Raw genomic sequence first — 9,847 nt, 5'->3', positions numbered from 1 at the left:
CTGGGAACTGAACACCAATTTCTGTGAGAAGTGACCCTTTCTCCAGTGCACCATGGATATGGCAGGAACTGGAAACCTTAATTTTGCTCTCAGCCCTTTGAACGTGGAGATGAGCAGGGGAATGCTGACCTCTGCAGCTCCTGCTGAACAGCCCCACGGCTGCCTCGAGGCTCCCAGGTGCCATGCAGGGGAGGGAAGGTGCAACTGTGGATGTGATGATCTTTTCTAGATAATACCGCTGCAGGCAGGTCTGACACTTTTGAGACTGCAGCCAGCCAAGAGGGCCTGGGTGAGGAGTGTGCTTTTCCAGACTTTCCTTCCCCTCAGCAGAGGTAACTTCGCTGAGAGCACGTGGATCATCACTCCATCCAGCAGGGCAAGGGACTGTGCCGAGTGACAGCTCGTTGCCACTGTAAAGCACACAGAGCAGGGGTACTCTCACTGTGGAACCAACAAAGAAAAGCAATCCCAGAGGAGCAGGACGTGGAAGGCACCCAGGGATGGGCTGTGCAGAGCTGAAGGGTTTCTTTGCACACAGACTCTTCCATGGCAGGCAGGTGCATAACTTCTGCAGCGACGGAGGGAAGGACAGGGAGGTGGAGGAGCTCTCCGAGCTCATAATGAGCAGCTGCAGGGAGGGTGGGAACGTGGGAAGAGGAGTCTCCTCTTCCTCCTTTGTTATGGTCCAGGGCAGGGAGGAGGTGGGTGCTCAGTTCCGCTGTGGGGTTTAACCACAGCTGCCAAAACCAGCGCTGGTTTAAGTGTGGAGCAGCAGGACGCGACTCCTTTCCAAGCTGGAAATAGGAGGAATCACTCTGGGGCAGGAGCCGAGCTCTCCTGCAAGCTCCCCTCCCTGTGGAACATCTCGCTGTCCAGCTGGAGGTGAACACCACAGCGAACAATGTCCAGCCTTGGGAAAGGAGGAGCAGGCGCAGCTGGTGATGTCCCGCCTTGGGGCTGTAGAGCGGATGGCGGCGTGCCCAGCAACGCGCCGCTATCGGGGCGGACACGCAGGTATCGGGGCCGACAGCTGCTGCTTGGCGGCTCCTCCGTGTCACGCCGGGCCGCGGAGCCAACAGCCTCGCCCCTCACCCGGAGTGCAACTGGTGGAGCACCTATCGCTCCGCCCGGAGCCACCGTGCCGGGCAATGGCGGCGCGCCGAGAACTACAACTCCCAGCACCCCCTGCGGCGGCAGCTCCGGAGGACGCGCATGCGCCCGGCGCGAACTCCCTTTCCCGGCAGGCCGGCCGAGCGCGCGGCCCCCGCCCCTCTCCCTCAGGGCCGTGACGCGCTCGCCGTGACGCAGCGCGGTGACGCAAAAAAGTGTGCGCCCTCCAGAGCGATCGCGGCCGCCGCGGGGTGCGCGGGGCCGGCAGCAGGGGCCGGGGGCGGCGGCGGCACCGCGGGGCAGCGCTCAGGTACCGGGGCCGGGGTGGGCGGGACGCGCCGCCGCCGCCGCCGCTGCCGCCGCTTCCCCGGAGCCTCGCCGGGCCGGGCCGGTTGGCGGCCGCGGCCTCCGCGCCGGGCAGGGGCAGCGGCGCGGGGTGTAGGGGGGGCGCCTGAGGGGCGCGGGGTCGGCTGCGGGTCCGCCCCCGCGCTAGGGGGCGCCCTCGGGGCGGGGGGCCCGGTGGGCCCGGCCCGGCCTGGCCTGGCCTGTCCCGCCCGGCCTGGCCTGGCCTGTCCCCCCCGTCCCGTCCCGTCCCCCCCGGCGGGACCGGGCCTGCGCCGCCCCGCCCGGCCCGGCCCGCCCCCTGCGCCGGCTCTTCCTCCTGCGCCGGGCCCGCTGGGGCGGGCGGATCTCTGGCCCTTCGCTCCCCCGCTCTGGTCTCTGCCGAGCTCTAAACGTTGGGGCTGCCCGTGCGTCCCGCGGAGCCGGGCCGGGCCGTGCGGGACCCCCGGCAGCTGTCACCGGCCGCCCCCGCGAGGCGCGGCCCGCGTGTTTCCCCTTGCAGCCGCGCGAAGAGGAATTGGTGTTGAAACGGAGCGGAGCGGGGCTTTTTTTTTCTTTTTTTTTCTTTTTTTTTCCCCTTATTTTGTAGACAGCAGAAGTTTGTTCCTGTTTTTGGGCTTGTCGTGCCAGATCAGAACGTAGTTCTAAGTTTGTTTTGTAAAAGGAGAAATTTCAGGAAACTGAATAACCTTGTGGTTTTCCCTGTCCTTAAAATGCCTTAATTAAAAAAAAAAAAAAAGAAAGAAAAAAACCAAAACAACCGAGTTTTTAAGCAAATACTTAAAGGCAAGATTAGGGATATGTTCAGTATAACAGCCAGTTTGGAGCTCTGTCAAACAAGAAGTTGAACAAACGTAGACTTCCCTCAGTGTAGGAAGGACACCAAACCATGTTTTGTGCTCCAGAGATTCCGAGGCTTTTCTTACTTGGTGGTTTTGTTATTTCCACAAGTGAATTTCAGTGTTGACACTTTGTGATACTTTAACTTCCACGTGGTTATTTCAGGCTCAACATGTTTAGACAAATAGCTGTCAGGTGCCTCATCTCTTTAAAGGATATTTGTGATGGGAGGGAGAATTTTATTTTTTTCTTAAAGTAAGGAATTCTTTGTGTTAAAGCATTAACATAAATGAACCTACAAATGTACTGCTCAGCTTTGCTTGGCAATTAACTAGATTCCAACTCATTAGTGGCACATTATTACTTTAGTCTTCCCTACATTTTGTCCTCAGCCATACTTAGAATCAGTTTTGGGACCAATGTCAAACTGGACTATTTAAGCTGGCCCAAAGTGCAGTTATTGGAATCTGAGTTGCCCCTGTGCATGTGGAATTACAAATCTTCATGTAATTTTTGTCCTTTAATGTGCACATTAGTTTAAATGTGCAGTCTTTCTACAAAGTGATCTAAATTGTGGTTTTTGGGACATTTTTTTTTTGCTTGAGGTATAATTTTTTGTTTTATTATATAGCTCATTCATTTGGCATTTAAATTGCTAAGTTAGGCCTTTTGTGTTCATTTCCCAAATAACCAAACTGTTGGTTTTCAGATTTTACAAGTATATTTATATTCTCTAAGAGGTTTCATGCTTTAAAATGTTTATCTGTGAGGCGTCGGTGTGTTCAGAGCCTGCTGATCCTTTCCCTGAGCTCAGCATCAGTCAGGGAAGGAGCTGCAGTGGTGTTGCAGTTGGTGTGAGGCTTCACTGGACAGAAGGGTGGAGCTGAATTGCTCCAACTGTTCCAGGCACTCAGGCAAGGTTTGTGGTGAGAGGTCACTGGAATTTGATTACCTTGCTGTTCAGAGGTGTCTCACTGAGGTGACTCAAGTGTCAGAGGTTTCAAAAACATGAGAGCACCTTGAGGAATCTGTGTCTCGGTACTCTCCGAGTTTCCCTTTAGTGTCACATTCTTACAGCCAAGCTCAGAAGAGAGAAATGCCCATAAAGGTTTTGCTGTGGCACAGCAGTGCCAGGCAGTGTTTGGCATTACAGCCTTTGCTGTGGCACAGCAGTGCCAGGCAGTGTTTGGCATTACAGCCTTTGCTGTGGCACAGCAGTGCCAGGCAGTGTTTGGCATTACAGCCTTTGCTGTGGCACAGCAGTGCCAGGCAGTGTTTGGCCTTACAGCCTTTGCTGTGGCACAGCAGTGCCAGGCAGTGTTTGGCATTACAGCCTTTGCTGTGGCACAGCAGTGCCAGGCAGTGTTTGGCATTACAGCAATGCCAGGCAGTGTCTGCCATTACCACAGTGCCAGGAGCACCAGGCACAGTGTGCTGCAACAGCCACATCTGAGTTTGCAGTGGCCACCAAGGTGGTTGAGACTGCAAATATTTGTCTTTCAAAGTCAAATCCTTTGAGTAAGTGCTTTATGTTTTGTTAATATTGATTCTAAATATATTTTGGCAATAACACTGTTTGGGATAAAATCCCATTCCTTAGATTATTAGATGTTCAAAGTGAAATCTGTAGTAGGCTGTGATTTTCAAAACTTATTAAGAGAAAAAAATTACATCCCTCTGCCCCCTTCTCTCCCCGAATTTAAATCTGATGGGTTTTGCTGGTTCTTGGAGAGCAATTTAAGATTGGATTTTTTCAGCAACTTGTGCTGAAAGGGGAAGTAGTGCAAGTCAGAGCTGTTCTCCCAGGTTTCCTCTCCATCAGGCCAGGTGTGTTGCTGACAGTTACAGGTTGGTTCATTTCATTTATGTTCTTGTCTTCTCTGCAGAGCTCTTCACTTTGGTTTAAGCTGTAATTCCTGAAAAAAGTGAGCACAGTAGGAGTTTCTGTGGTGCCATCTAAAATAATTGTATTTATTTGAATAGATTGGAATGGATAAGCCTGTGGAAGGGAGGAGGTGCCTTGGCAAGACATTCATTGTCACTGCTGAGTCCCAGTAGAAAGGGTGGCATTTCTATGCTATAACTTAATTTTAGGAAAACAGCTCTCTGTCAGCACCAGTTCTTTAGACCAATAATGAGCTTTATTGAGGCAGGTTTTAGGGATAACTGGGATTTTTCACTTGGTTTTGGGGTAGCACAAGGTGTCCCAGAGGGCAGTGAGCAGTTCCTGTGGTGTTCTGGCTGGGACTTTGTTGACCTGTTGCAGGTACTGCTGAACCTTTTCTGTTTTCCAGCAGGAGCAGTAGAGGGTTGTTAGAAGAAGTAAATTGTTTTCCAGATTGCAGGGGAGCCTGCACAGGCCCTGAACAAGCTCTGAGGTCACAGGGCCCTTTTTGCTGTATCCCTTGAGTACAGAATGGAGATGGGGGTGTCTGAATGTGGATTCTGTTACAGCACTTGGGTTCTGAGGCCCAGAGTGGATTTGTCTGAATGTTTTTCTGTGATATTTAAAAGCTCTGAAGAGCTACTGGCAAGTGGTGTTCAGTTAATGAAAAAGGAAATGGAACTTAATGAGCTTGGAGTAGTTTTTATTTTTGAAGGTGTTTTGGAAGTGTGTCTGTGTGTACAATCTCATTATGTTTTTACCTGCATCTAGGTAGTGTTTCTTCCTAAGCAATTTATGCATTTGCATTGAATTTCCTGATGTAGTTCTGAAATGAATGAATGAATAATGAGTGCCCTAGATAAAATCATAATTACTTGTGATTTAGGAAGCATTATCTTTCGTCATGCTTAGGTAGTTTTTTTGTTAGCATATGTCCAGTGCATATAGTACTTAACAAAATGGTATTCTAGTAGTCACAGGTTTATCTTTTCATTGTCTTTGGCTGATAACTTCTGTGCAGTTTCTACTGGTTTAATCTTCAGCCAGTGTTCTTAACTTCATGTTTCCCATTTAACTAACCAGTCACAGTACATTAAATTCAGGAGCACCTATGGGACAAGAGGTAGAACTGTAGGATTGTTCATCCATTCCCTGAGTGAGGAGAAGTTTTAAACCAATTGGAGGTGTCCAGCACACAGTTAAATTGTGGGGATGTTTTTCAGGGACAGCTTGGGCTATAAATGCATATATAATCTCTGCTATGGCTGCCTTTAGTCTGCCATTTGACTGGCACCTGAACATGTATTTCAGGAGCTGATGTGTATGTCACTGTCTTAAACACTTCTGTATTTTACACTGGTTTGAAAGCTTCTTTCTCTGGGTCAGTTATGACAAATGGGTATTTAATCTCATGACAGATGGGTATTGGCTATGTTATGGCTAATGAAATGCTGGAAACCTTTGTGTGTTTTTGGATGTGAAGAAATCTGTTTTGCTTGGTGTACTCTCCCCTACATCCAATACCAAGTCAGTTTATAAATTATGTTTGGGTATTCCTTCCTCCAGAAATTACAACTCTTCACAGCAATCACAGTCTGTCAGGTTGGAAACTACGGCATGGCAATACCTTGAGACAGATTTTGTTCTAGTTGAAGCTGTTAATATTTCTAGTAGGTTTTTATCAGTTCGACAAAAGCTGACACCTGGAAATTTAAAGGCTTAAACAGAACCTACAGTGATAGTTCCCTTCATTAAATGATACTTCAACAAGTCACTCAGTGCTGTAGGAGTTTCTCACTTTTGAGGATGGGAAGATAAATCTTCTGTCAGCTGCTGTCATGCAAGTAAAGGCTGATAAATCTGAAGTAATTGCTCCAGTGCTCCCTCCTGTGATCATCCTCCCTTCCTCCTGGAGCCACTGGCTGTTCTTGGGAGCCCTGGAGGAGCTATGGAGGCCCTGAGGGAGCAGTGGAAGCCCTGGGGAAGCGGTTCAGACCCTGAGGGAGCAGTGGAAGCCCTGGAGGAGCTGTGCAGGCCCTGAGGGAGCAGTGGAAGCCCTGGAGGAGCTGTGCAGGCCCTGAGGGAGCAGTGGAAGCCCTGGAGGAGCTGTGCAGGCCCTGAGGGAGCAGTGCCCCCCTCTTTGCCACCACGGCTGCCCTGGGGCTGCTCCCACTGCCCGCAGCACTCAGGGGCTGCCTCTGCTCCTCAGCACTGTGGGCCCCAGGAGTTTGTTGGCACCTCCAGTGCTGCCTGCAGGGCATTAAAATGGGATGAGGACACTGATCACAATCTTGCTGTCCTGGCTGGGTTGGTTCTTGAGTAAATCACCACAAAGGGTAACTCAGGTCTGCTCCTGGAGTTGAGGTAGAGCTTTTGAAAGGCTCAGGCAGTGAACACAGTGTGGTGAGCTGTGCATTCCAGACAGCCTGGTCAGGGCTGGGGAGCACCAGTCAGGACTTGTGTTCAGAGGTGCACATGTTCTTTAGTCTGCAGGCAAAGGACCGGAAAGAAACTTTCACATTTGAAAGCACTGTTCTGTCACTTTGTCTTCTCACTCCTTTTTGCTGAGTATTATTTGCCTCTTTCAAATGACTTCTAATATTTGATTTAGATTGTTTCAAAGAATAAAAGAGTGGGATTTCTTGCTCATTTTTATGCCTTTTTTTGTCCTGGTTGTTACCTCTGCCTTAGGCTAAGCCATGACTTCAGGATCTGGGCATGTGGACTCCAAGGCTGAGCTCACTACTTTGCTTGAGCAATGGGAGAAAGAGCATGGCAGTGGGCAAGACATGGTCCCTATCCTCACCAGGTAAGATCTATTGAGCAAATCCCTAAGGCTGAATGGCTGAAGTTACATGACAGCAGCTTTTACCTTGTTTTTTCTTGAGGCGTTCACATACCTGATAATCTGTAATTCATTTTCTTGGTCTAGAAAATGAACCGTTAGTGTGGTATTTAAATAAAAACTTTTAATGACATCTTACACTGTCTCTACAAATTCCCTGAAATAGTAGAAGTCAGGAGCATCATTAAATGTTTGAAATAACTTTGATATCTTTACTTGAAGCTTGTAAAACATTCATTGTGGTGGGAAGCAAGGTGTGAGAGGTTTGAGATTGCAGTGATGTTGATCAGATTAAATGAAAGGGTGAGAGTAGGGTGAGTAGGAGGAGCTATATTGAGAAGGTATTAGTGAAGCTCATAGGGCATGTTTAAAGTGAAATTTTAAAACCTGATTGTTTTTTAAGCTGTGTGATGGTCGAGTGGCATTGTGTTGTGAGAAAAATGCCCCGGTCCAGTAAATTATTTGGGGTTGTTTAGGTAACACCATTAATTATAAGACAGTATCTAGTACAAAAGAAAGATTTGAATGATCAGTTGCATTTGTGTTTTCCCAAGCCAGGCTTCATTTGGGTAAACTGACATTACTCCTGCTTTAAGGGGAGATTTGCAGAAATTCCCCCAGTTCCTCACAGCTCTGCTGGCAGATCCATGGCCTGCCTCACGTGTGCAGGACTCAACTGCTCTGCAGTTCAGGAGCAGTCCAGGTGTCTCTTCTGCCTTGTTGGGTCAGACAAGTCAGTGCACAGAGCTGGAGCTGGCACTGTGTGGAAGTAACAGGAATCTGCTGGAGGTTCTTTGCTTAGGTCTGTGCTGTGCCTCACCCACTGGGCACAACTTCTTTGCTGTTCTTACTGCTTTTTAAAAATAGCAGCATAGGAGGAGGAGATGAGCAACAGAAAGCCAATCCTAAACACTTGAAAATTAGTGGGTCTCTTGAAAATCATGAGACTGGTTTTGGTGTATCTCAGTGTGTTGTCTGAAGGAAATCTGTGCTATTTCAAGGCTTTTTCTTGTGGGCATAACCAGAAATTTACTGTATTCGAAGAAATTTAAAGACATTTGAACTAAATGTATTTTTTTGTGCTTATAGCAGTCTGGCACTTCTTGCTCCCTCTCAGCTCCTGGAGCTCCCTATATTATTTATGCTCAGACAAGTCTGATAACTTTGTTGGTTCTCAAGGTTTCTGTGCAGCAGGCAGAGTGGTTATGAATGGTGAAGACTTGGGTATTTTTGCTTTAGTGGAGATAGTACAGATTTATTTAAGGTAGCTGGGGATTTCACCAGAAGTTAAAATCAGAAATTAGATTTACAGTGCTTCAGTTATCAATGAGAGCTATGTTTCTGTCTGTAGGAGAGAGTTTTAGCTATTTAGATGTTTAGAGTTGCTGGTAGAGATGCTCCTGAGCAATCTTCACCAACTGTAGCTTGCAGTGCCAATCTCCTGAGGCAGAGCAATGCCCTTGCATATTGGTTTGGTCTTAGGGCAGAGGGAGCTGTGGTCATACTTGTTGGTGAGTGATATTTCTCTACTTCCTTCCTCCTTGTGAGCTAAATGAAAGAAAACTTCCCTTTGTGGATGGGAGTCTGTTGAATGTGATGCTGAGGCAGCACAGGGGGGAGTGCAGTAACAGGACAAGGACAGCAACAGTTACAGCACCAGTTGCAGACGACAGCTGAGCTGTCACTTCCAAAAAGCTGGATTTACAAACACTTGAGTGTTAGAAGGTATGGACTAAAGAAATTGCTTGGAAAGCCTATCAGCAAAAAACAGATATGTAATATACATGGTTTTCAAAACTACTGTAAATTGAAATGATCCCGTAATAGTCTTTCTTCATAGATGCAAATCATGTTCAACCAATCAGGCAAATTGTGACTCAGATAATTTATTGTGTCCCAGGAGCCTCCTTCATCAAGGGAATAAATCAGCAGTTTAACATTGTAACTTCATCTCCACAAACCAGCTGTATTGTGGTGTGGGATGCTAGAGCACCTTATGCTCTGGCAATCTGCTGTAAAGGCTCAGGTTGGTCATTAATGCCAGGTGATGACACAAAGCAGGATTAGGGTGGCTTTGTTGTTCCATCTGGATCACTGGGGGCCTTGCAGAGTTGACAAACTTTTCTGTATACCCCTGCTCCCAAGGTGAGCTCAGTTTGTGGCAAGTGGAAATGAGGATCTGACTAACTTTCCAAACACAGTTGTAAAGAGAAAAAAAAAAATAGAAGTAAAAGGCTCAGTGTAAATCCTACATCTTGTCTGCAGACTTGGAAATGGCTGCTGAACCAGTACAATGCCAAGTGAATGAAGGAAATCTTGAAACTTGAATAAAAGTTCTGTGGTTTTGTGAACTGTGTTTTGTTACAGCCCTGTATACCAGGTGCTATGTTAGAAGGCAGAAATGAGCTTTGGTAGTTATTTGACACTCGGTTGCTTCAATTGAGAATTGACAAAGCTGTTGGATCTAGATAGATTTATCTAAGTCAAGTCACAAACCACCTTTGTATGTGTTAGTTAAAAGAAGGGCATTGTAAGCAAGCTTGATTTTTCTCCTTTTTTCTTTTTTGAAAGTAAATTTCAAAGAGGCAATGTTTGTGTGGGGTTTTTTTTTTTTTTTTTTTTTTTTCTAATTTTGGTCAAACAGTTGTGAATAATTGTCTCAAAACCCTCCATAATTAGTGATTCACATTTGTCTTTCTTTGAGCCTGTGATAATGTTGTTGTCCCTGGAAGCACTGGGAGCTGGCTCGCTGCTTGGCTGCCTACCCAGACAGGATGCACTGGCCAGAGTGTTGTGCTCACTTTCCATGCTGCTTGTCTGTCCTT

General features: G+C 47.5%; 1 protein-coding gene across 1 annotated transcript in view; it reads left to right on the top strand.

The window, feature by feature from the left end:
- The first annotated feature begins 1,382 nt into the window (after nucleotides 1–1,382).
- The window catches only part of DCAF1 (DDB1 and CUL4 associated factor 1), a 47,937-nt gene continuing 39,472 nt past the window's right edge, over nucleotides 1,383–9,847 (top strand). Inside the window, exons 1-2 of the mRNA XM_059480061.1 lie at nucleotides 1,383–1,420; nucleotides 6,869–6,986. Coding sequence (XP_059336044.1) covers nucleotides 6,877–6,986 — 110 coding nt within the window. The 5' untranslated portion in view covers nucleotides 1,383–1,420; nucleotides 6,869–6,876. The remainder of the gene's footprint in view (nucleotides 1,421–6,868; nucleotides 6,987–9,847) is intronic.

Source organism: Ammospiza nelsoni, chromosome 11, assembly GCF_027579445.1.
Source record: "Ammospiza nelsoni isolate bAmmNel1 chromosome 11, bAmmNel1.pri, whole genome shotgun sequence".
In the NCBI taxonomy this organism is placed as follows: domain Eukaryota; kingdom Metazoa; phylum Chordata; class Aves; order Passeriformes; family Passerellidae; genus Ammospiza; species Ammospiza nelsoni.
This window is presented reverse-complemented; position numbering and strand designations above follow the sequence as displayed.